This window comes from Chaetodon trifascialis, chromosome 5 (assembly GCF_039877785.1).
Source record: "Chaetodon trifascialis isolate fChaTrf1 chromosome 5, fChaTrf1.hap1, whole genome shotgun sequence".
In the NCBI taxonomy this organism is placed as follows: domain Eukaryota; kingdom Metazoa; phylum Chordata; class Actinopteri; order Chaetodontiformes; family Chaetodontidae; genus Chaetodon; species Chaetodon trifascialis.
In genome coordinates, this window is record NC_092060.1 from 24,180,832 (window position 1) to 24,204,142 (window position 23,311).

The 23,311-nt window shown below is 43.6% G+C and overlaps 2 protein-coding genes across 3 annotated transcripts; both read left to right on the forward strand.

Moving 5' to 3' along the window:
* The first annotated feature begins 1,111 nt into the window (after window positions 1-1,111).
* LOC139331795 (heterogeneous nuclear ribonucleoprotein A0-like) lies at window positions 1,112-2,735 on the forward strand. The gene has a single exon (XM_070963423.1). It carries the CDS (start codon window positions 1,180-1,182, stop codon window positions 2,089-2,091), a length of 912 nt encoding a protein of 303 aa, XP_070819524.1. The 5' UTR covers window positions 1,112-1,179; the 3' UTR covers window positions 2,092-2,735.
* Window positions 2,736-4,732: 1,997 nt separating this feature from the next.
* Window positions 4,733-22,280, forward strand: klhl3 (kelch-like family member 3). Of its 2 annotated transcripts, none has more exons than XM_070962109.1 (15): window positions 4,733-4,813; window positions 7,785-7,919; window positions 8,482-8,588; window positions 8,672-8,793; window positions 11,872-12,034; window positions 12,345-12,454; window positions 13,950-14,066; window positions 14,894-15,043; window positions 15,217-15,334; window positions 16,164-16,361; window positions 17,528-17,629; window positions 17,780-17,908; window positions 18,267-18,407; window positions 18,532-18,675; window positions 18,785-22,280. In XM_070962109.1, exons 1-15 carry the CDS (start codon window positions 4,794-4,796, stop codon window positions 18,811-18,813), a joined length of 1,785 nt encoding a protein of 594 aa, XP_070818210.1. In that variant the 5' UTR covers window positions 4,733-4,793; the 3' UTR covers window positions 18,814-22,280. The 2 variants fall into 2 exon arrangements, with proteins under 2 accessions (XP_070818210.1, XP_070818209.1); XM_070962108.1 differs by lacking the exon at window positions 4,733-4,813 and adding an exon at window positions 5,371-5,604.
* The last annotated feature ends 1,031 nt before the right edge of the window (window positions 22,281-23,311 follow it).

Genomic DNA, 23,311 nt, shown 5'->3' on the forward strand with positions numbered 1-23,311 from the left:
GCCCAGTAAAAGCTATCAGAGCTGAGGACGAGGGCGAGTTGAAACATGCATGAATGCCCTGAACTGTTTTGAACCAGGCTGCAGAAGCACCTTTTCAGCAGCCTGTGGGATGGAGATAAGTTTCGTTTACTGAGAAAAGCCTGACCAGCTGACCTAAACCGCCCAGATGTCTTTTTGTAGACCTAAGTGGGTCAGCTCTTTATCAGTATATTAAAAATAATAATTATGCGTTACTGGCAGTTGGATCAGTTCTCTGAAGTGATAATAGGTAGACGACCTCAGCCTAACACTGAAACACTGTGAACAATTTTGTCCGTCCTGGAGGACGGATCCTCCTCAGGTGTCTCCCACGTTTCTCCTCGTTTTTGTTGTTGTTATATAGATTAACTCGACCACCTGAAGCATGATTGTTTAACTGTTGTTTGAACATGAAAATAACTGCATGTCACAACTTCTAAGCAGAGATCTGAGAACATAAATCCGTCATACAGCCACAGAATAGCATATATGAAACCACTGTATGGGTTATCAAAGTAACCAAACTGTGTTAGGCGTAATTTGATGTTGGTTTTAGATTTTTGCAATGGGTGCAAGACCAGTGACCCACTCCCCCATTTTAAGTCTATAAATATTTAGCTAGAGGACATTAAGTTTAAGTACCTTTTAAAAAAAAAGAGGTTAATGTTTAAAAAAACGCTTCTTTCAAAATGTGCTTGAATCCTGGTCTAAAACTGCAGTGACCTGTAATTCTGTTCAAAATCCCAATCTGGTGAAATGCCGATTTCTGGTGTATTTAAAGAACATGAGGACTTTACAATGTCCTCGGCCTCGTGGCTGTTATATTTAGATGGTCATTATCTATACTGTATATGTATAATGGGTGATTGTAGCGAAGAAACAATAATATAGGATAATCGGGTCATATCTTTATTGATGTATGTTTGTACTGCCCTAGAATAAAACCAACGACTACAAAGGTCGAATTTCACGCTTCCCTTTCTCCTCAGCATTTGAAATTAAAATTTCCGACGCAACTTTAAGGCAACAGCAACGTGAATCAAATTGACCAATCAGAGATAACTACGTCTTACGAAGGCAAGTGAGTCAAACAGCCCGCCCTGACGTTGTTCATTGAAGAAGAAGGACGGACTGCCTGCGGTCCGTGGAAGAAATTCGATCATGTCTACTAAACTGACCAAGCTTTTTGTCGGTGGGCTAAATGTGGAGACCAAAGAAGATGGAGTACGCAAGTATTTTGAACAGTACGGGACGCTCGACGACTGCGTTGTGGTCAGAAACCAGCAATTCAATCGGTCCCGCTGTTTCGGTTTCATCACCTACTCTACACCGGAGGAGGCCGACGCAGCAATGGCGGCTAACCCACATGTCGTCGAAGGCCACAACGTGGAATTGAAAAGGGCCATATCACGAGAGGATGCTAACAACCCAGATATCCTCGCCAATGTAAAGAAAATTTTCGTCGGCGGCGTGAAAGATCACATCCAGGAGGACAACCTGATCGAGTACTTCTCCCAGTTCGGCATGGTGGAGAAAGCCGAGATCATCTCTGACAAGCAATCGGGCAGGAAGCGAGGCTTCGGCTTTGTCTTCTTCGAGGACACCGACTCCGCCACTAAAGCGGTGCTGACCAAATACCACACCATCAACGGGAACAAGGTGGAAGTGAAGAAAGCTCTGACCAAGCAGGAGATGTCCACCGGTGGCCGAGGAGGACGGGGTCGAGGAAGAGGAATGCATAACTATGGCGGCGGAAGAGGAGGCGGCGGCTACGGAGGAGGCTACGGCGGCAATTACGGAGGCAGTTACGGAGGCGGCTACGGCTATGGCGGGGGTTACAACGGCGGCGGAGGAGGCTACGGTGGCTATGGGGGATACGACGACTACGATAGTCAGATGGGGGGTGGATACAGTAATGGTGACTTTGGGGACGGCTACGGACACCAGCACTCCAGTTATGGTGCAATGAAGGGGGGCAACTATTCCTACAGGAGCGGGGCTCCTTACAACAGAGGCGGCGGCGGAGGAGGCGGTGGATACGGCAGGGGTGGCGCATTTAGCGGTGGCTATTAGTTGCTCCACCAAGTTTTGAGATGTTCATGGGGAAAATTGTGATTACAGTGAACTTGAATTTACATGCGCGCGCACACACACACACATTTATAACACAAAGCCCAGTTGGGGTGAGGGGTCAGAGCAGTGCCCATCACCCACAAGAATGAATGAGACTGTCCTCTGGATCTTGGCTCCCCCGGACCCCATCTGTCCCTTATTCCACACATTCTGTACTTTACTACTAAGAGCGGTGAATTATTGAATTGTACTTTTGTTATTTCGGGGTCAGACTTGTTTTGAACCATTTGTAAAGCTGTATTCAATGTCAGTCACTGCTTCTCAACTCAGAATTGACTTTGTTTGTCTTGCAAAACTGTTATTTTTGCATCATGAACTCAGGGTTTTAAGTGAAGTTGGTGGCAGTGTCGGGCAGCTTTGGGACTCGATTGCTTGAGTTTCTTGATCTTAAACGCACGTGACTTTTTTTTGTTTGTTTTGTTTTGTTTTATTATTTTAGACCTTGACTGTTGTCACATGTAAAATACTTTTTCCACCCGTCCCATTACAGGCTTTTGTTTAGATTAAAACTGTTTGAAACCCATGTGTTCGGTTCACCCCTATGTTTATTCTGCTGATATTAAAGTTTTTAATGTTTTGAAAAATCCTTATCTCGCAGTCTTAATTCAAATTACGTAAGGTCACATTTCACCTGCCTCCTACTATCCATTTACAACCTTGAAAAACCAGTTCATCAAGCTGCCACCAGGAGGGAGCGTTGCGTGTAAATTCCTGCATTTCCAGTTACTTCGGCCATTTTCTACCGGGAAAGAGTGATGGTGTGCACTACAGCTGCAGTGAATATGAGCATCATCTGAATGGCCATTTAGATTCAATGAGCAAATTGGCAAAATACAATTTTTACATTTGAAGTCTGGTTAAATTCACTGGTGCCCAGTGAGCTTTTTTTGAAGACAATCCGGGCGTTGTAATTAATGTCTTAATCCTTAGAATACGCAGGTTTCAGATAAAAGTTGGGATTTTCCCCTTTTCCCAGGAAATGGGATGTTTAGAAACACACACGTACAAAGGTTAAATTACACTATTCTTGGTAATGAAAACTGCACTAACTCCTTTGGACTTGTTGGGATGTCTAACTGCTTGCCATGAATGAAATAAAGGTCCCAGAATTGTCACACACACTTTCCTTTTGTGGAGATTGATTTTATGAGTATGATCACAACATTGTTGCTTTTGTGGAAAACCGACGGTCCACTGGATTCAGGGGCTATTTGGAGAAAAAGGCGAGAGCTCTCACTCTGAACGTATTCGTGGGTACGAAAGCGTCCAAAACCAAGGATCTTCTCTGGTGCACGCCGAAGAACATATTACATATTCTAAAAAAAAAAAAAAAAATGGATGCTATGGCTTAATGTTTTAACCAGCATGCCATCAAGCTGTCCCAAACGTGCAAGTCTGATTTACATTCAATTTTAAAGGCAACACAAAGTAAATTTGTGTAACATCTCTCAGTAACAGGACTGTTCAAAGTGCTGTATACCAGACATAAAAAGGCATTAAGACATCATACTTGTGCATTGGGTTTAATTTAACAATTGTTAAATTATCCAATATGTATCCAAATTTAGATCTCACTTGTAAACTGTAAACTTGTAAACTGTCTCTATCAGTTTGGATTCACAGACTTTGGTAGCTCCCTGATGTGCGCAACTTCTGTGTTCGAGTCTTAAAATTTCTGAGTGATACTCACAACATACAGGCTGGCCACATGTCTTAACCCTGCGTGGCCTACGGATATTTACAGTAGTATTGCATATACTTGCCTGTTATCTTTTTTTAGTTGACCTAATTGGTAAAATCTTAACCGCCTCCTTCTCATGCCACCTGCTTGAAAGTCATGTTTCATTTTAGAGCTGAAATAATAGTTGTATAATGTACAGATAACCAATTTGTCAATTAATCTGCAGCTATTTTAGTAATTTGTCAAGCAGGTCCTTTTTCCCAGCAAAAATACAAATCATTCATTTGTCCCAGCATATTCATTTTCTGCTTTCTGTGTTAAATCATTGTAAACTGAATGTGATATATTTTGGACTACTGGGCGAACAAAACAGACATTTGAAGACATAAACTTGGGCTTTAGGAGTTCAGAACACTTCATTTTCACACACCGTTTTCAGATAATTTACAGACCAAACGATTGGTCTGGAAGATGATCAGCCAATTAATTGATAACTACAAAAGTTGCAGGCCTATATTGTTTAAAATTAGATAAAGATCTGAATAAAAAGCGACTGATAGGTCCTGTAATAGCTGTCCAGTAGGTGAAGGAATTTAAGATTTTGTGGATGAGCCCCTTTAACACATTATTTCAATCAGTGTATCAGTGATTTAATGCTTTTATATTGTCATTTCTATGGTTCATTATTTTACATTATTATCATTCAAGTTCATGTCATATATATTGCTGTAGCCTTTTGGGGAGGGAGAGATTTGAGGTACTTTTTGTGTATAATTTGGAAAATTCAACAAATTAAACAATAACAATACAGATAGACTACATTCTGAGCTAGGCGTTTGGCGATAGATACTGCACTTTGTGTCTGTACGTTTTTGAAGTTGCGGAGTGACTCATCGTGTTAATAGACGATCTGTGAGCGGCTGGACGGCGCTCATGCCTGCTGGTATCTGACTCCGTGAGGATGGACGGTGTGTCGTTGGGGTGAGTTAGTTGAGCGATGGGGATTATTTTGTTAAGCTGTGGTCCACGCTGTTTCTACATCTGTTGAATAACATTTAACCCAGCATGATCCAACGACCATAAATCCAACACAGACGGTACCAAGAGCTTTCTGCTAGCACACCAACTCAAGCTAGCCTTGTTGACTAGTTAGCTTCGGTAAGTTAGCTAGCATCGTTTGGCTGCCCGGCTGGAGCAGTTACGTTGCTAACCAAACTCCAAGTTAACATGTAGACCTTTGGAAACTGGCTCAAAGTCGTTTCTTATGGGCAGTGAGCTGAGTGTGGACTGGCTCCCAAAAGTGGTTCCTTTCACTCAGTGATTTATGGCAGGTAACAGCAGCTATCATAACGTTAGCAATGAAGTTAAATGATTAGCGATGCTAAGAGCTAGCCATCCTGTTAACTTGACGCTCAGCAAACTCAAAGCAAACATCATTTAGTGCTGAACTCTGTGTGATTTTTGGACAAAAAGGAGGCCAGCTTTCTGTAAATCGTCAGAGTCACGAATGTACGCTGATTAGTTTACGGGCTTGTGCTGTTGTGTCTTGAAAAGACATAATAATCCTGTCACTTGTAAGTGCGGCATCGTTATTTCTTCACAGTTTTTTAGTCACCTGTGGAGAAAATATGGGCCATTACAATGAGTAAAGATAACATGCAGTGCTGCATGCATGTGAAATATTATAATCAAAGCAAATGCCCCGTTAGATCAGACGTGGATGTGGATGATGTCACTTTGTTTTTTGTTTACTTCCTGCCACCTGCTCTCAGGTGAGTGCAGACTGGTCAAAGGTATTCTCTCATGTTTGGATTCCTCTTGGTTTAGACCACACAGAGGTCAGGCTGGTCTACCAAACATTGGGTTTATGGTTGGAAGTCATGGTTATTGTCATCGGCGATTAATCTATCAGTTATTTTCTCCATTAATTGATTAGTAGTTTGGTCTATAACATGTCAGATAATGGTGAGAAATTTCAGTCAGTGTATCCCAAAGCCCAAGATGACATCCTAAACTGTCTTGTTTTGTCCACAATGTCCACAAAGGTACTTAGTTTACTGTCATAGACGTGTAAAGAAACCAGAAAAGGCTCATTTTTAAGAAGCTGGAATCACATAAGTTTTTTTCTTAATAAATTACATCAGTTGATTGAATACCAAAATAGTTGGTGACTAATTTAATTGCTGACAACTAATTGATTAATCGTTGCTGCTCTGATTGAGTTAACAGGAAATGTTTTTGTTTTTCCACACTTTTGTGTACCCGTGCGAGGAGGACATAAAGCCTAAGTTTGCCAAATTCTGTATTTTTCTTATTGTCCACAAATCCCATGACAATATTCCGCTTTTTCTCACATATACAATACAATATACTTTATTTTCCCACTTACAGAAATTTGTGTTGGACTCAGCAACTGTGCCATAAATGCCTTGACAGCCACAATGACAACCAACACCAGGCATACCATCTCAACAACAATTACACAACAGTATTGCACATATCCCATAACATTACACACAACACGTACATACACCAATAGATAACACATATGCTAAAAGATCACCATAATAAAAGCACTATAGAAGTTATTGCACAATCGTCGGCCTCAAGCAGCATTGTTCAGGACTTTGATGGAGGTTGACACAAATGAATTCTTAAAGCGGTTGAGTTTGGGGACTCTGTATCATCTGCCTGAGGGTAGGAGCTCATATTCTAAGTGAAGAACATGGGATGGCTCAGTCACTATCCTCTGGGCTTGCCTAACAACAGTTTGTTCATAGATGGACTGCAAGGTCTGAAGCGAGCCAGTTTGGTTTTCAGCTTTACAGCGAGGTTGCCATACCAGGCTGTTTGCTCATGCATGTAAACAGGTTATTCCGAATGTTTCAGAAACCGGAATATTGACCATAACCCGAATATTGACTGCATGTGAATGTAGTGATTGTATTTGCTGACCAGAGGAAGAATATAAAATCAAAAGCCTAATCTTTTAAGTCCCCATGACTGAAGAATATGATTTGAAGGATCTGGGTCAAGGAATACTGTCAGGCCAGTATGTTGAATACAGCAGAGGTCCTCAGTCGAAGAGGCGTGCTTGAATGATTATTTAGCACATCAGGAAACAGACATCCATTAGTTTAATGCGTTGGCTTTACAAATAAGGTATCTGTGGTTTGGTGATGTGATCAAATCTGTCCTTTATATGGGTGTATGTCGTTTTATTTCATGTTAACGATGCACTGATCCAAACTTTCCTCCCCTGTGCTGATTCCAGTAACTCAAATCATGCATATCTGAGGTAACCGGTCTGATACCAACAATAAATGCAACTGAGGAAACACTTTGAATGAACATTATGATGGGCATTTTGCATTATTTTCTGACATTTTATGGACTAAACACTTAATTGATGAATCAAGAAAATAATCATTAGATTGCTCAATGATAAAAGTAAGTGTTAGTTGCAGTCAGGTGAGGCAGATGTGACACCTCTGTGTGATAATCCACTGGAGAAAAATCCACTCGATTGAAATGAATTAACCAAGAAAAGATCAGACTCAGACTGTGGCGTCCACACTGTGCAACAGCATCTGAGTTCCATGACAACCAAAGCAGATTACCATGAAGAACCAAGGATTATTAAAGGAGGATGGGTCAGTGGCGTCATGCAAGCATTCAGAAATAGCTTGCACTGGCAAACAGTGAGACATGCTCAGAGACCGCTTCTCTTATGTTTTCGCTGGGGAATAGCTGAAACAGAGACAAGCTGGACACTCACTGAACGGCCTTTTCTGTGGTGGAGCACAGCGATGACAAAACAAGTATGTTTAAAGAACTACTATTTTGCTGCCCCTGTCCCATCCTCTTTTAATAACCTTAGAGATGAACTAACTAACTGTTGGGTCACCGTTTATCTCCAATGATCCGGACACTGCCTCTCATGTCTCACCAGTCTGGTGGCCACACCGGCCTCACCTCGTCCAAACTGCACCACGGATTCAGAGGAGGACACGGTGAATGGAGGGATGCACACCTTCAACCAGACGCACATGAGGAAGGCTTTCCAGATCATGAACGACCTGAGGAGGTGTGTTGCTGGCAGTGTCGTTCGCTACAGTGATGGCTCTCAGTGAAGAACAGCACATGCAGTGTACAGAGGCTCCGAGGCTGATGATTGCATGTGTAATAGTGTGTTAGATATATGGATTTTTTTGACAGTAATGAAGGTAAATACACGGCCGCAGTCACCCAGCCCGGCATGCATTTGCTAAACGCTTGTATTTTGTTCGTGATTGTCAGACTAGACAGGTTAGGATTAGTATGCCACTGCTGCCTGAAAGTGGTGTTTAAACACTGAATCCCCAACTGCATCGAATTCATTTATTCCATAAGAAAATTATAAGTGGAACCTTTTCGATTTAACACCTTAAGTGGCACATTCGCTGGCAGTCATCCTGTCTATACGTGACTTTCCCTCTTCCTGGCTCCTGTATGCACGTTTATTTTTACACAGCAGTTACCACACTTGAATAAATAATTTCAGAACCAGCACCTTCCTCTCTCTCTCTCTCTCTCTCTCTCTCTCTCTCTCTCTCTCTCTCTCTCTCTCTCTCTCTCTCTCTCTCTCTCTGTTACTCCTCGTACTTCAGTAAAAAAATGCTGTGTGACGTCCAGCTGGTGGCGGGGAGCGTCGAAGTGCCAGCTCACAGGGTGGTCCTCGCGTCCTGTAGCCCCTACTTCTGTGCCATGTTCACAGGTACATGCACACATTGTTGCTTGGTTGGCGTCGTGTTTTGATGTGTGTGTGCTGGCGTGTGCTTAACTGTGTGATTTTTGTAGGTGACATGAGTGAGAGCAAAGCCCATCAGGTGGAGATCAGGGAGGTGGACGGACAGACCCTGAGAAAACTGGTTGACTACATCTACACAGCTGAGATAGAGGTCACAGAGGACAACGTGCAGGTGAGGGTGTGTGTTTATGAGGAGGGAGAGCGAGGAGGAAGGGAGCGAGAGCGAGTGAAAAAGCGTTTTCCTGTTTTTACTTGGCGTTTTTTTTCTTTTTTCTTCTGTTATTGGGGCTTTCACCTCGGCTCCAAGTCTGGTTCCGCTTTAAAAACATTGGCCTTCTGTATTAACAGCAGTAGCTGAGTTGGTGGGATATTAAACCTGCTCTCATTGTTTATCCTGCAAGGCTTTTTGAGTGTCAACACGTCGCCCTCTCAGCTCTTGCTCTCCTCTGTTGGAGGGTTTCAGTCTTGAAGTTTAAGTTCAATTTTTCACAGATTTACAGTTTGGATAATCAACTTGACTCGCCATTGTTTCCAGGAACGTTAGTGTGCTTCGTTTCCACTTCTGACATTAATCCCTCAAAACTTTGTGGTTGATGTTGATGGTAGCTTGGCTATTTAAAAATGCAGGTTTTGTGTAGGTGATGAGAAAGAAAGTACCTGCTGCCAGGTACTATCCAAAAAGGAAAGAGCGAGTAGAGTCAAGCTGAGCTGAGCCGTCCCATGGTTGATAAACTTGTTTTTATTTCCTGTTTATTACTTTATAAGATGTCAGTGTTTTTGCTTGTCATATGGGACTTTGTGCACTTAAGGCCCGATGCCTCTAACTATTTGGTTTACCTTGCAGACTGTCCAAAATGAGCCTGCCTGAGGAGCAGACGTGTATCACAAGAGATGTAAGAGCTGTGCTCTGCTGTGAAAGCACCGGATTGAGCTCTTGTTTGTCTCAGTGGCGTTGACGTTTGGTCGCTGCATGGCTCTGGTGGCAGGGTTGAATAAATGCAGCGGGATCAAGCTGCAGGCAGGATACTTCCTCTGATTATTAGCACAGGAAGTGTGCATGGAGAGAGGCAGGAAATCCTCCCACTGTTAGCAGCGTGCCTGTCTGATTGGCTCACTCTTGAATGTGTGACGCGTGTTTGTTTTGACTGTTGGCTCATGTTCAGTAAAAGATTGCCTTTACTCTTAATTTCTTGTGTGTTTTCACTGTAAAGTAGGTGTGTTGTTTGTGCTGCCCTCATTCCTCTGTGTGTGTGTGTGTGTGTGTGTGTGTGTGTGTGTGTGTGTGTGTGTGTGTGTGTGTGTGTGTGTGTGTGTGTGTGTGTGTGTGTGTGTGTGTGTGTGTGTGTGTTGGGGTGTCGCAGCTGCTGTCAGCACAGGTTCAATAGGCCTGATGCTCCCTTTTACAGGACTCAAGGCTTCAGGGCAGCTGTTCACAGAAAACAGGCAGTAACGATACACACTCAGAGGATGAGTGAGTGTGTCGACAGGAAGGTGTCGAGGCTGACAGACAGAGGTTAATATGTGGGGATGCTGCAGAAGGTATCTTTGCCTGCTCGCATCACGCTTTCACTGCCCGCCTTTCTGACTGCCCTCTCATTCATTTCAATGAGGCAACATGGCGTCACACACGGCACATGCAGAGCCAGCCACTCCCAGTCAGTTACCTTGCAACGTGAGCGCTGTGCTATATTTGTTTCTTACCTCACGATTGCTGAGACAAAATTAAGATTGAGATCCATACTTTATTAATCACCACACAACATGCCATGCATTGGTGACCACAAGAACACGCACAACATGCACATGTCATGCTTTTGGTGAAATTATTCCTCCACGTTTGACCCATCCCGGTAAGTCCTTCCCCTGTGGCAGACCAGGAGCGGTGGGCTGCCAGCCGACAGCGGCGCCCGGGCACCCAGTTCCTTTTGTCACCATTCAGTCAGGTGATGATCTTCTTGCATGTTTTCAGCGGGGTTTTTTTGTGGAGGATACCCCAGGTGAACACGGGGAGAACATGCAAACTCCACACAGAAAGGCCTCGCGACAAAGGGCAGTAGCCACCAAAGAAATGGTGGAGGACACGCCCACAGCCCCCCAGGCGGGAATCGAACCCGGGACCTTCTAGCTGTGAGGCGACACCCAAAATCTTTGCGGTCATGAAAACTTTCCAGAGTTGTAAAATCCTGTCTGTGTCTATTATAAACTGCTGTCCAGTGTTTTTTGTGACTGATGAGCCCTCATGGATCTGTCACTCAAACCAGCCTCCTTAGATTGTATTTCATTGTCGACCGGCACCGAAAAGACGGCACACCTCCATCAGCTCAGCTCCTCGTTTTAAAGCAGAGCTGGATTATTATGGCTGTAAGGCTAATCAATAGTGACAGAATCAGATATCTCAGTGCTTTTCATGAAAGATCCCTGCAGAAATGATGTTTCTCAGCATGATGATATGTCTGAATGACATTAAATCTCATATCAGTGTCAATATTAGTATTTTTGCCTTTCTCTTGCAGGCAAATTCACTTGATTTTGCTGTGCACTCAGGGGCTGTTATATTGCAGCTAACACATATCCCTGTCTGTCCGTGTCATGGTGTAAAGGCCAGATGGAGGAGCTTGCGGGGACATGCGGCGGTGAAACTGGAGAGCGATGGCCAAAGAACACGCCTCACAAAACCTCACAATCAGCGACATTACGCTGTAGACGCTGATGAGGGTGTTTTTAAGTGTTGTAAATGAACAAAGCTGCGTGTAAATTGCTACAAATTTGCTTGTTCAGCCAGTACGCACTGCAGAGATCAAAGCCAAATCCAGGGCTTTGTTTTGCTTGCAAACTCACTATTTTCCTTGCGGAAACAATCGAGAAAATTGATTTAATTTAAAATATTCTGTTGCTTAAAGACAAATTGACTGAGTGGGGGCCAAGGTGATGTGCACAGTGGTTAATGCTTAGCTTGTTGGCCAGCATGATAACTGTTTGGCAGGTTTGTTGTGTGGCTGGTTTGTTAATTAACAAACTAACTGACCATCCAGCAACATTGTTGAAGTAATGAGTTGTTCACACAGGGAATAGATGTCAGGGTAAACAGCTCACTGGCTTCCAGCTATGAAGTGTTCCTAAGTGTTTGGCTGGAGCTGCTAAACCATTGTGCTCTGCCACATTATTTTATAACACGTCTGGCATGTTTGCATTTATAGGATGACCCAGAATACGAGTTTTCAGCTGACTTTATGCGTGCGTGTCATTGCAGGTTCTGCTGCCGGCAGCCAGTCTCCTCCAGCTGATGGATGTTCGGCAGGTTTGTTGTGAGTTCCTGCAGTCTCAGCTCCACCCCACCAACTGTCTGGGCATCAGAGCCTTTGCTGACCTGCACACATGCACGCAGCTTCTCAACCAGTCCCACGCATACGCCGGTAAGCTTCACGATGTTCGCACCACAAGCCGTGAGTCATCTTTACCACGTTGTGTGTGCGTATGTGTGGTATGTGAGGGTACTTTTATGTAATGTGATGTTGCGTAGTTTCACCAGGCCTAAAAAACACTGAAATCTTTTGAAGATGCTGCAGACGTCCGAGTGTCATGGCTTAACAGTGTAAATGTTGTTAGATGCTGAAAAGGACATCATCTTTTCAGAAAAAACATGACATTGGGCAGTGCGTCTATGCAACCCTGGTTCCAGCCCTGTTTGTGTTGTGTGTAACCCTGCGTGTTTGTGTCTCTCAGAGCAGCATTTCACCGAGGTGGTGCAGGGAGAGGAGTTTCTGGGCCTTTCTCTGCAGCAGGTGTGCAGCCTCATCTCCAGCGACAAGCTCACCGTTTCCACAGAGGAGAAGGCAAGAGAGCACAGAATACACCCACGCTTCAGCCCTTTAATCATCTCTTTTCCTGTGGGTGAAAACATATGTGAGATGACGGCTGCAGGAAAAGGGACGAGAATTCTCGGTACTGACTGCTGGGAGCTGAGAAATATCCACAGCTGTACTACAGACGTGTCCTCGCAGCGGTCCCCGTGTCTGATTAGCTCACCTTGGCTGGCAGCAGGCGTATTCCAGATGATGGAGTGTCTGTCTGCTGTTAGACTGTCAACAGGAAGAGTCTGAGGGAGCATCTGTGTGTCATCCTGCTGTCAGAGCAGCAGCAGTCAAGGCGACTGCTGCTCCAGTCAGACAGACACAGAGGGAGCTGTCATACTCTGTATTCATATTGTTTATGTATGCATCTGGAGAAACAATCACTCACCTTGTAGTCACACATACATAGAAACAAACCCTGAAATAGTCATTTTTATTCCAGCACATACATTATTTGAGTGAAACCACATTCAAACGAACAATGAATGGCCCCTTATTTAATCAACTGACGTAAACTGCCAGTTACTCTGGCCTTGCAGCCATTTTTGAATGTCATTTAAATTGAATTTTTAAATCTTTTTGCCAATGAGAGACACCGTAGCTGACACAATGACTCTGACTTACAGCTTGGAGGCTGAAGTGAATGGCTTTTTACCATTTGGATGCGCCTAACAACAGTGTACAGTATTCTGTCGACTCAGCAGAAAGCGCTGGTATGGTTGAAATCCAGCAATAAATGTAAGAAGTAGTGCGTGTATTTTGTGAAAATAGGATAGAAACAGCATTTTTTGATCTAGCTTCATTATAAGGCACTTTTTATTATAATGCTGCATTATATTACGCATTATACATGTGGCTCTTCTTGGCCTGTGTGAGTCTGAAGTGGGCAGATCTCCCACTGTGGTTTCCAGTTTGAACCCTGGAAGAGTCTGGAGAGCTGTCGAGTAATGGTCCTCTTTCCTCTAACTACCGTCGTTGCCGCCCCTTTGTCCAGAGCAGGAGGGGCACTCAGCCCCCCCCGTTTGCACGAGTGGAACTGCTCCACAGGCCAACAGGCCGTGATCGAATGTGAATGTGTGTAAATCAATGAATTTAAAGTAGTAGATTTTTGGTAGGGAGAGAACAAAAGTCTGCCACCTCTGTCATGCCGACATCCTGCTGGGAGCGAGCGATGGCGGTAGGTCACTATGAAGGAACACAGAATGCACTGCTTTAACATCAGTCCACACAGTACGTGAGTTAAATCGTCAAAATTGTGGGACGCGTCAGATCAGTGAACAGTGTGTGAAACCCTCTCTTCAAAGCTTTTCCACCTCAGAATTGGTGGGGGCAGGTAAGAAAGTTTGGCTCAAGTGTAAAGCTCATCGTTTCCTCTTGGTTTCAGCCTCGCATGTCTCTCAGTTTGAACAGTTCACCCCCTCTCAGCCGGTCATGTTTCCTCCCTTGCCGCGGTCTGACCCTGCTCTCCATCTCTTAGGTGTTTGAGGCGATGATATCTTGGATCAAGCACGATAAACCAGCTCGTCTGGAGTACATGCCCAAACTGATGGAGCACGTCAGACTTCCTCTACTGTCCAGGGATTACCTGGTGCAGGTAAAGAAAATCTGCTCTGCTCTGCTCTCTCTACATTTTCCCATTTTTTTCTGTTTCACCCCTCGCTTCCCTCATCCCCCAATGTTGTGCATTTTGGAGTATAAAACCTCTGTTACTACCTCTTAAAGCAACCATAAGTAGTGCAAGCTCATCACTTAAACAAGCGCGTGACATAAATGTTGCATTCAGACAGGAAGTTCTTCATTTCTTCCTGGTGGGCTTGTTTGGGGTTTTGGTTTTGGCCGATAACTTGAAAATAAGGCTTTTGTTCGTACAGCAGATGACGCATTGTGAGGCTTTCCGTTGTTAAATCTTGGTGTTTTGAAAAGTATGTTTATGTTCATTGTCAGTGTTATTTTCACTTCCATGGCCCACAGTGCCTGAACTGAAGCTAACTGGTAATAATCCGCTGTTTGCTCTTGTGTATACTGCACATTGCTCAGTATTTTCCCAAGCTCACCGCCACAATCACTGTGTTTTACACTTAGCTTCCATAATTGGAGTAGCGGATTAGAGAAACTGGATTTCCCCAGGTAGATCTCTGCCATGTATACAAGAAACTAGGTTTCTAGTCTGCTTTGAGACAGACACACAGAAAAAAGGCAGTGAGTAGTGTCCTCTGTCTCTGCTGTAGGGGAGGAGTTTGGTTACTGACCCGCTGCATGTGTACAGAGGTGTACAGTAACCGGTTAGCTGCAGTGCATGCAAATGCGTTTTCCCATTACCCACCTCCGATGCTTACTCAAGTGTAACTATAAATGAGCCCTGTCCATTTTGTTGTTTGGTAAATAAAGGTGAGATTTCCTGAAATGTGGTCCCTGTTTCAGATCGTGGAGGAAGAGGCTTTGATAAAGAACAACAACACCTGCAAAGATTTTCTCATCGAAGCAATGAAGTATCACCTGCTTCCAGCGGAGCAGCGGCACCTCATCAAGACAGACCGGACCCGACCACGAACTCCTATCAGCATCCCCAAAGTACACACACACACACATACACACACACACACACACACACACACACACACACACACACACACACACACACACACACACACACACACACACTCCACCACTCAAAAACAAGAGCAAGTAACCCTTAACACAACAAACACACATATTTACCTTGGACATTGACTGTGTGCGTACAGGTGATGATTGTGGTGGGTGGTCAGGCTCCGAAGGCGATCCGCAGTGTGGAGTGTTACGACTTCCAGGAGGATCGATGGTACCAAGTCGCCGACCTTCCATCAAGACGCTGCCGGGCAGGTCAGCCGCCGATTTGTGTACTGTTACTTCATTGCTATTACTTACTTAACTCTTATCCAGACACTGGAAATAATTGAGGTTTATTGGTGGTTGACAGACAGCTGGTTTTGATGGAAACGCACCTATTTTTTTTTTCTTTTTGCAACGTGTGAAAATTCAATTCAATTCAATTTTATTTCAATTTTATTTATTTGTATAGCGCCAAATCACAACAGAAGTTGTCTCAGGACAAAGCTTCAAATTTGCCTGATAATTACTTGGAAACACGACTTTTCTGGATTTTTTTGCATCCACAGTTTGTCAGAGTTTCCTGACTGCTGATTTGATTTATCGACCTCAGCTCCTCTGTTTAGTTTATTTAGTTGAGTACACAATAACAGGAATGCTTCACAAAATAATTCAACAACACCACAAAATCCAAACCTCAAAAACTGTCAGCAAGCAGTGATGTTGAGTAAATATAATGATTTAATATGATTAAAATGTTCAAGAGTTTAGTACATTGTCAGCGAGGTATCTTATGGTGTCCTAAGTATAAAGTTGAAGCTGCATTCTGACCCGATTCCATTCATGTATTAGAAAATCTTGATGTCTCAGAATGCACCAGTAATTCTTGCACCTGCTTCACCAAACAGCAGTAACACAAGTTTGGTTCATCTGCATCATGTGAGATTCAAGTCTCTGCAAGTTGGAACTGTTGACTGCCTGAAAGGTGGTAAACTAATCTGAACTCTGACCAGTGAGACTGTGTTTGGACGCAAGCAGTCAGAAAAATGAAGATTATAATCCTTCATTTGGCCCTCATGCATTTCATCCCGTGTGTGTCCAGGCGTGGTGTCCATGGCAGGTCGTGTGTATGCAGTCGGGGGGTTCAACAGCTCACTGCGGGAGCGAACGGTGGACGTGTACGACGGAGTCAGAGACCAGTGGAGCGCGGTGGCCAGCATGCAGGAGAGACGCAGTACACTGGGAGCTGCTGTGTTGGCGGATTTGCTTTACGCCGTGGGGGGCTTTAACGGAAGTATAGGTACACACACACACACACACACACACACACACACACACACACACACACACACACACACACACACACACACACACACACACACACACACACGCTGAAAGGCAGTATTTCTCATCCACTGTAAATAAATGTCTCTTCTGCACTGGTCTGGAGAAAAAGCATTAGAAAAATGACTGTCTTTCATGTACATTTCACGTTTTTGTGTGATTGTTTTGTGAAGAAGTCAGTTTCATTCATTCAATCACAACTCATGGTTAAAAAAAATACGATGTGTAATTCTGTATTTTGTGCGAAATAACGTTAGAACATTTCGTCTCGTCTTGTTTTAGTCAACGAAAATGAAGAGACATTTTAGCAGAGTTTTTATTTTGAAAACCACATTTAGTCTCGTTTGTATTCGTCAATAAGATTGCGTTATATATTTAATTGTAGTTATCGTCACATAACCAGCATTTACGTTGCGTCTCGTCTTGTTTTCGTCACGTGATACAGGTTCGTTGACGACGATATTTAGTCATAATTTTAGTTGACGAAAGCAACTACAGTCAACATGATCTTTAACTAGAGAGATTTAGTTGCACATCTACCAAGCTGTCCTTTAATTTTTCCCTCCCTTCCCTCCCTCACACACCCATCACACCCAGCACACCGATCACTCCGCTTCCCACAGAGGTTAGTGCATTCGGGAGGCACTGAGAAAATATTGTGACGTTCTCTAATCACAGAACAAAAACTGACTGAAAATATACATTCAGTTAAAAGTGGATGCAAAAGAGTAAACAGAGGTGAACAGTGTGTGAGGAGAAAGTTGAGGACAGGTGAGGGGTGGGAACAGGTGACAGAGCTGCTTGTGCTGATGTAGTTACGCCCTCGGTGTTTTTCAAACCGATTTTTTCCCATCTGGCTTTGTGTCATTATCGGCATAATTACCTCAGGAGGGTGAGCGGAATTTAAGCACAACTGCCTACTCACAGTGTTAACAGTAAACACAGCTCACATGGGAGCCATTTTCTTCTCTTCACACGTCCACCAGCGGGATGCAAAACACAGCGAAACACCTACAGACGGATCAACACCCTCGCAGTCTTACTGGAGCCTGTTTATGTTGTTCTCTAATTTGTTTGCCTTTCTGCTCGTTTCTCCTTTGCGTCTCTCTCCCCGTGCATCAGGGCTGTCCACAGTAGAAGCCTACAACTATAAAACCAACGAGTGGATGTACGTAGCCTCCATGAACACACGACGCAGCAGTGTGGGCGTCGGGGTGGTCGATGGTAAGTGTGTGTGACCTCATGTGCTGCTTCAATGAAAAGCCAAAATTGGGATGCCACCTGTTTAATGACCGTGTGTGTGTGTGTGTGTGTGTGTGTGTGTGTGTGTGTGTGTGTGTGTGTGTGTGTGTGTGTGTGTGTGTGTCTCTACAGGTAAGTTATATGCAGTAGGAGGTTACGATGGAGCGTCTCGACAGTGTCTCAGTACGGTGGAGGAGTACGACCCCGTCACTGATCAGTGGTGCTACGTCGCTGACATGAGCACACGGCGCAGTGGAGCAGGTACACACACACATACACACACACAGTATATTGTCCATAATACACACAGAGAGCAGCAAAACAATAAAACAATACACGACAGTAAAGCTTTACCCTATATATAGATCAGGGACAGTACATACTGTATCATAGTTAATGATGCAGTGTGTGCCAACAGGTTCCTATGGAGCAACAGCACCACCCGGTGGAGTTAGTCTGCAATCGAACAAGCAAAAAAATCAAGAAAGAACAACTAATGCAATTTATTGCAGTGAGACAAATGACTGTGCTCGCGTTAACAGCACGAAGAAAAGGTTCCACCCTCTTCCAAAAAAAGAAAAATGCAGATTAAAATCTAAATCTATCCATATGTGTTCAGGGGTGGGTGTGTTGGGCGGCCAGCTGTATGCAGCAGGAGGACATGACGGTCCTCTGGTGAGGAAGAGCGTTGAGGTGTACGACCCGCAGACCAACACCTGGAGACTGGTCTGCGACATGAACATGTGCCGACGAAACGCAGGTCAGCCGACACTCAGCATCCATCAACAAGCTTTTGCTCAGAGGTAGACTGTAGACTGGACAGGATAATGTGCAACACTCTCAGGTCTTTGTGTGTATTTACACACACACACTCTGTCCTCAAGGTGTCTGTGCCATTAACGGGCTGCTGTACGTGATTGGAGGGGACGACGGGTCGTGTAACCTCTCCTCTGTAGAGTTTTACAATCCGGCTACGGACAAGTGGAGCCTCATTCCCACCAACATGAGCAACGGACGCAGCTATGCCGGTAGGTCCGATCACAACATGCAGAGAATAAGGATTCAAACACACACAGTTCACCGTTTACCTGTTTAAGTAGCTGTTTCATCCCCTCTTTCTTTTCCTCACTCCTGCAGGAGTCGCAGTGGTTGACAAGCCGCTATGACTAGAGGCCTCCCACAGCATCAGCTCTGCGTCGGCAGTGACCTTCACTGACGTCTGAAGCTCAACAGGCAAACGGAGAAGTAACGCCTGAGAGAAACGCTGTCCAAACGGACGGGACGCCTCAGTCCTCAGCTGACTTAACAATCAAGGAGGCGTCTGAGGAGTTTTTTGGCGGTAAACCACAGCTTGATTTTGTTGCTCAGTCCGAGCCGTTTCCATTAGCGAGATCCTGACTTTAAGGAGACCATTGCACTGGATGAGAAGCAACAGTCACAGGATGAGGGGTTTATAAAAACTCTGTCTTGGTGAGTTGTTCAATGCCAAGCACACAAGTGGCTGTATCAGCTGACATAAGACTCACTCAGACGCTCGTGTTGGAAAGACTTTTGGAAAGAACTGACGTAGGTAGGCCAAACAGAGCGGAGAGGCAGCGTTCATGTGATGGGCTAAATCAAACCTGGGAAACTGAATTCTGAGGTTTCACCTGGGAACGCCACGGGAAGCATTATTACTTTTAATCACGAGACTTGCCACAGAATAAGAATCAGCTTATGGCAGCTATCTGCCCAGCTTGATTTTAAGAGATGAACCAGGTTGTTCGGTTTCCATCGGCAGGTCCAGATAGCTGCAGCGTAGCGGAGGTGTTGTGTGGTTTGTGTGGAGTGTATTTGTTCTCAGCCCGGAGGCCTGGACCTCGAGAGCCGCAAGATAATTTAAAGAATGTAGAAAACATCGTATATGCAAATCAGTTGTCATATTTAATATTTTTGAGATTGTTTTTAAAGAGGTTAAAAATCCATGCTGTGGCTTTAGACCCGGCCAGTTGATCTGATCCGACATGGTGGGACCTGATTCTGCTGTCGACACACTACTGATGCACTGATCACTTGCACTGACTGATGCAGACCGACAGGTTGGCTGTCTGACTCGCTGATTGGCCGGCCCGGATGTCTGCGCGTCTCTCTGACTGACCAGCTGGACGGCTGACCTGCTGTCAGACAGACGGCCGCTCAGCTGTCCGTCTCTTACTGATCGTGGGAGCATTTGAACGCACCGCTCGAAGGCCAATAATTTCATCCGAAATTGTAAAAAAAAAAAGTTCAGCTCAGATGATCAGAGTAATGCTGGAGTCACATGGTGTTTTTATCTCTTTGTGACAAACTGAAAGGATGAATTCTTCCTGCTCATTGTCTTAGGGAGTGTGTCAAAATGCACTGCAGAAACCGAACTGAAATCTCATGTAAAGATGCAGGTTTAAGATTTTCTATTTATTGTTTGGGACAGTTGATCACAGCATTTATTCATGTCAAAGTGAGGTTCTCATTTCTGTTCCTCGGCCTTGGTTACACTTGTGCTCTGCTCATTCACATGATGGTGAGTATATTTCAGGTGTAGTTGACTGACTGGTGCCATAGCTTTGAAGAAAAGAGATTCAGAGATGCTGTTTTACAGAAGCTCTCCTCAGCCAGCCTCTCTCTTCTGCCTGCAGTCTCCCAGAAATCATGGAGTAACTGGATACGACCACGACAAAAAGTGTACAGAACACTTCAGAGACCATGCTGTTGTTTTTGTATGACGTTCATGTTACACACATTTAGACTGATTCATGTGTTTCCTGTGTCTTCCAGGAAGTTGATTTCAATTTGTGATTACAGTGTAAAACTCAACTTAAAGTGACTTGAAACTCTTGATTGCAGGTAAATGGCAAAGTTTGTGTGGTGCGTTCATGTGTCTGTGAGTGGGAGGTGCATACAGCTGCATACAACTGCCGAGTCCACCTGAGCACAGTCACAGCGAGCGTGGAGAGATGTTAGCAGCTTCTCGTGTTACAGATTTGGCAGCAACATTTCACGTCCTGTGCTCTTCTTTGAACCCCCCCTGCATTCATTCATTCACTTTTTCCTACATTTTAGACACTCAAGACCATCTCTAGTAACCAATAATGACACTAAAGAATCATCTGCATTTTTTGTCACTCGTCATAATGTAGCATTGTGTCAAAGGTCACACACAGGATTTTTTCCATAGTAAAAAATGAGCGCACATGTCACAAACACTGCTTTTCATTCCACTGTGGGGACTTTTGAGGGCACAGTATGGAGCGTGAAGTGCACACGGAGAATTCAACACTTAAATGACGGACGGTAAATAAATGCACTTAGCAGCAAATAAGGTGTGATTTCACGCACAGCCTCGGGTGTTGAAGCCTCACATCAGCACCTGAACGTACCAGAGGGAAAGCTGTTGTTCTTAACACTCTATATCTGTTAGCTGCATTACTGCTCCTGTACACTTACAGGCGTCGTCTATCTGAATCAAAGTCAAGTCTCTTATCAGTTGATGTTCACATTGTTCTGAGTAAAATGGAAACCAGTGGCTGCCTGGATTGGAGGAAAATGCATTTTCAGTCTAAAAACACTGTTTAGACAACAATCAACAGTACGTTTTAACTATATGCAGTTTGATGTTTGGGCTAAAACATCCAAAAACCACATCGGTGTAGTTGAGGGTCAAAGTTCATTCTCCATCTTGACAAACTGTCACCTCAAGGTCCATTTAGTAGCTGCTCTGGAGCTTTTGACCATATTACACGGCCCTCATCAGTCGCTTGAGTTTGCTGAATTATCTTGGAGCACATTCAGGACTTCTCCCCCACGATGACTTCAGTGTTTCACTCTGACCCTCAGCCGTTGAGGACTCGGTCGAAAGCTCCAGAAGAGCCACTAAATGGACCTGGGAGTGAGATTTTGTCGAGGTGTGGTCCTTGAGGTTTTCAGATGAATAATGTTCTTACTAAGCGCAGATGTTATATTTTTAATATCAGAAACTGTGGGTGTTGTGAACTTGACCGTTGATATTGTGAGTATTGAGGTGTGTGCGTGGGAGATCATGTGGTTTGTGAAGTTGAAGCTTGTGCACTGTACTTACAGGTGATTTGTAAACCTTCAGACTTGAAACCATTAACACAAATACTAAGCAGGCTTTCTTTGCAAAAAAAAAAAAATGCTCTAAACCGACTTGTGCTGCTTTGTCTGAAATTGTAAAAATATGCATTTAGGATGTTTTATATGAAGTGAACTTCCAGTTTCTTGCACACAAAAGCTGACTTTTCGTTGAAAGGGCAGAGTAACATGGAAAGCAGGGAGCTGGATTTGATTTGGACTCTTTGAACAGGATTTCTTCTGTCGAGTTTAATGTATTGTCTCTTCATCGGGGCCTTTGTGTGGATGTGAACAGAAGCAGTACATTGATGCAGATTGTTGACGTCGGCCTCTTGTATCACCTGTTAGCATCTCTGATACACTTTTATGAAACACTGTTGAGAAGTTAAGAAAATGTTTGTTTGGGAAATATTTGTTAACAATAGAGGAGTTTCATTACACAGAATAATATCCACTGTTATTCAAAAGTACACCTGATTTGCCAAGTTAATGATAGCACAAAATGCAATAAAAATCATGGTGATGTAAGGACAGTGGTAAACTTTATTTAAATCTTCATTGTGAATCCTCTGTGTACAATTATATTAGAAATTAGCAGTGTTGGAAAGTCTTCTTCTTCTTCTTCTTCTTCTTCTTATAGGTTAGGATGAACTTTATTGACCGCAAGCCACCCAGCACCATCTGAACTTCACCTTTACCAGCTGCAGTATTAAATCACACATTAATGCACTGATAATTATAATACAGCAATAAAATATTCTTACATGGGCCATTTTGCATAATGAATACTAGAGTATATTTTGATGCTTATACTTGCAACACTAGTATTTCTTCCTCCATTGGAAATGATAAATATTAAACTTTTATTATTGTAATTGTTACATTTGGGTGATGATGGAAAGAGTTTGCGTGGTCTAAATTAAAAATAGTGATTTGTTTTACCAGATTTAAAAATATTCAATTAAGTGAAATGCTCTTGGCGTGGTCTTTGATGTTTGATTGACAGGTACAATTAAGCTGAGCAATGCAATGACTGCTGGAGGGGAAACGTCCATTTAGCTGAATTTTTACACCACAAAAATCCTAATAAACTTATTACATGTATGTTTATATTCGGAGGTTATTTCAGGCTGGACACAATAAAACAAACTAAAGGATTTGAGGTGCAGGAAAGTCCGTGGAGCTCAGCAACAGGTGAGTTTTTCTAAATTAATTTTGAATTGTCAGTAACGTTATATTTGTTTCCAAATGCATGTTGTACTATTGACAATTAGGTTTGGTGCACATTTAAAAATATGCGTATATGTGTCATGGCAGGAAATGCACAGGTGCGAGTTTAAGATTATCAATGAGGGCAAGCCTGAGCCAGCCCTAACTATAAGATTTATCAAAGTATCTAAGTACTAGAAGATGTTTCACCTTTTATCTCAAGGCTCAGGGTTAGGGTTAGATGAAGGTAGTAGAACTGAAGAAGTCTTGGGATAAAAAGTGAAACGTCTTCTAGAACCACAAATAAGTCCAGTTGCTTTTGGTCAGCACTTAGATGTATGTATGTAT

Coding starts and splice junctions, on each gene's coding strand:
- LOC139331795 (XM_070963423.1), top strand. CDS start 1,180: ATGTCTACTAAACTGACCAAGCTTTTTGTCGGTGGGCTAAATGTGGAG.
- klhl3 (XM_070962108.1), top strand. CDS start 5,474: ATGAGTAAAGATAACATGCAGTGCTGCATGCATGTGAAATATTATAAT. Junction 7,920..8,481: donor ATCATGAACGACCTGAGGAG/GTGTGTTGCTGG, acceptor CTCGTACTTCAG/TAAAAAAATGCTGTGTGACG. Junction 16,362..17,527: donor GGGCTTTAACGGAAGTATAG/GTACACACACAC, acceptor CCCGTGCATCAG/GGCTGTCCACAGTAGAAGCC.